This window comes from Phaethon lepturus, unplaced genomic scaffold (genome assembly GCF_000687285.1).
Source record: "Phaethon lepturus isolate BGI_N335 unplaced genomic scaffold, ASM68728v1 scaffold35362, whole genome shotgun sequence".
NCBI lineage: Eukaryota > Metazoa > Chordata > Aves > Phaethontiformes > Phaethontidae > Phaethon > Phaethon lepturus.
Window position 1 is genome coordinate 8,839 of NW_010521820.1, and position 487 is coordinate 9,325.

The following is a 487-nucleotide window of genomic DNA, read 5'->3' on the forward strand; positions in this document are numbered from 1 at the left end:
TAGGGAAAGCAGTAGGCTTCCCACAGCAGCAAGAGAACAACCTCTAAGAGGGTACCTACAACCCCCTCACCTTCAGAGAAACATGGTCAGGATCACTTCTGCTGCCCTTTCCAGTTCCCTTCTGTGTTCCAGGACACAGGAAAGGCAGAACCACTTCCTATTTAAAGCCTTGAAGAGTACTATAACCTCAACAGATTGCTTCTGCAACCTTTGAACCCTCTCAGGTATCCTGCTGGCAGCAGCACCCTCAATGCCTAGACCTCTGGTGGGGACAGGGCACAGACTCACCGTTGCTGTACTTGCACTGCTTCAGAGCCTCGTTGAAGCCCTCACACAAGGTCAGGTCTCTCTGGTTGGTAGCACATTCCAGGAACTGCTTCATCTCATAGTGGCAGGGCCCATAGGGCGACTGCTGGTACACGGGCTGAGGCCTGGGCTCCTGCAGGCGGGGAGGCGGCTAGGGCAGGAGGCCCGGGGGCTGCGGCAC

The 487-nt window shown here is 56.1% G+C and overlaps 1 protein-coding gene across 1 annotated transcript; it reads right to left on the reverse strand.

Annotated features, from left to right (window-relative positions):
* Positions 1–247: 247 nt before the first annotated feature.
* CHCHD10 (coiled-coil-helix-coiled-coil-helix domain containing 10) lies at positions 248–439 on the reverse strand (the record flags this gene model as incomplete). The annotated part of the gene is made up of 1 exon (XM_010281642.1): positions 248–439. A coding segment is annotated over one exon (192 nt), but the record flags the coding sequence as incomplete, so codon positions are not given.
* Positions 440–487: the final 48 nt, after the last annotated feature.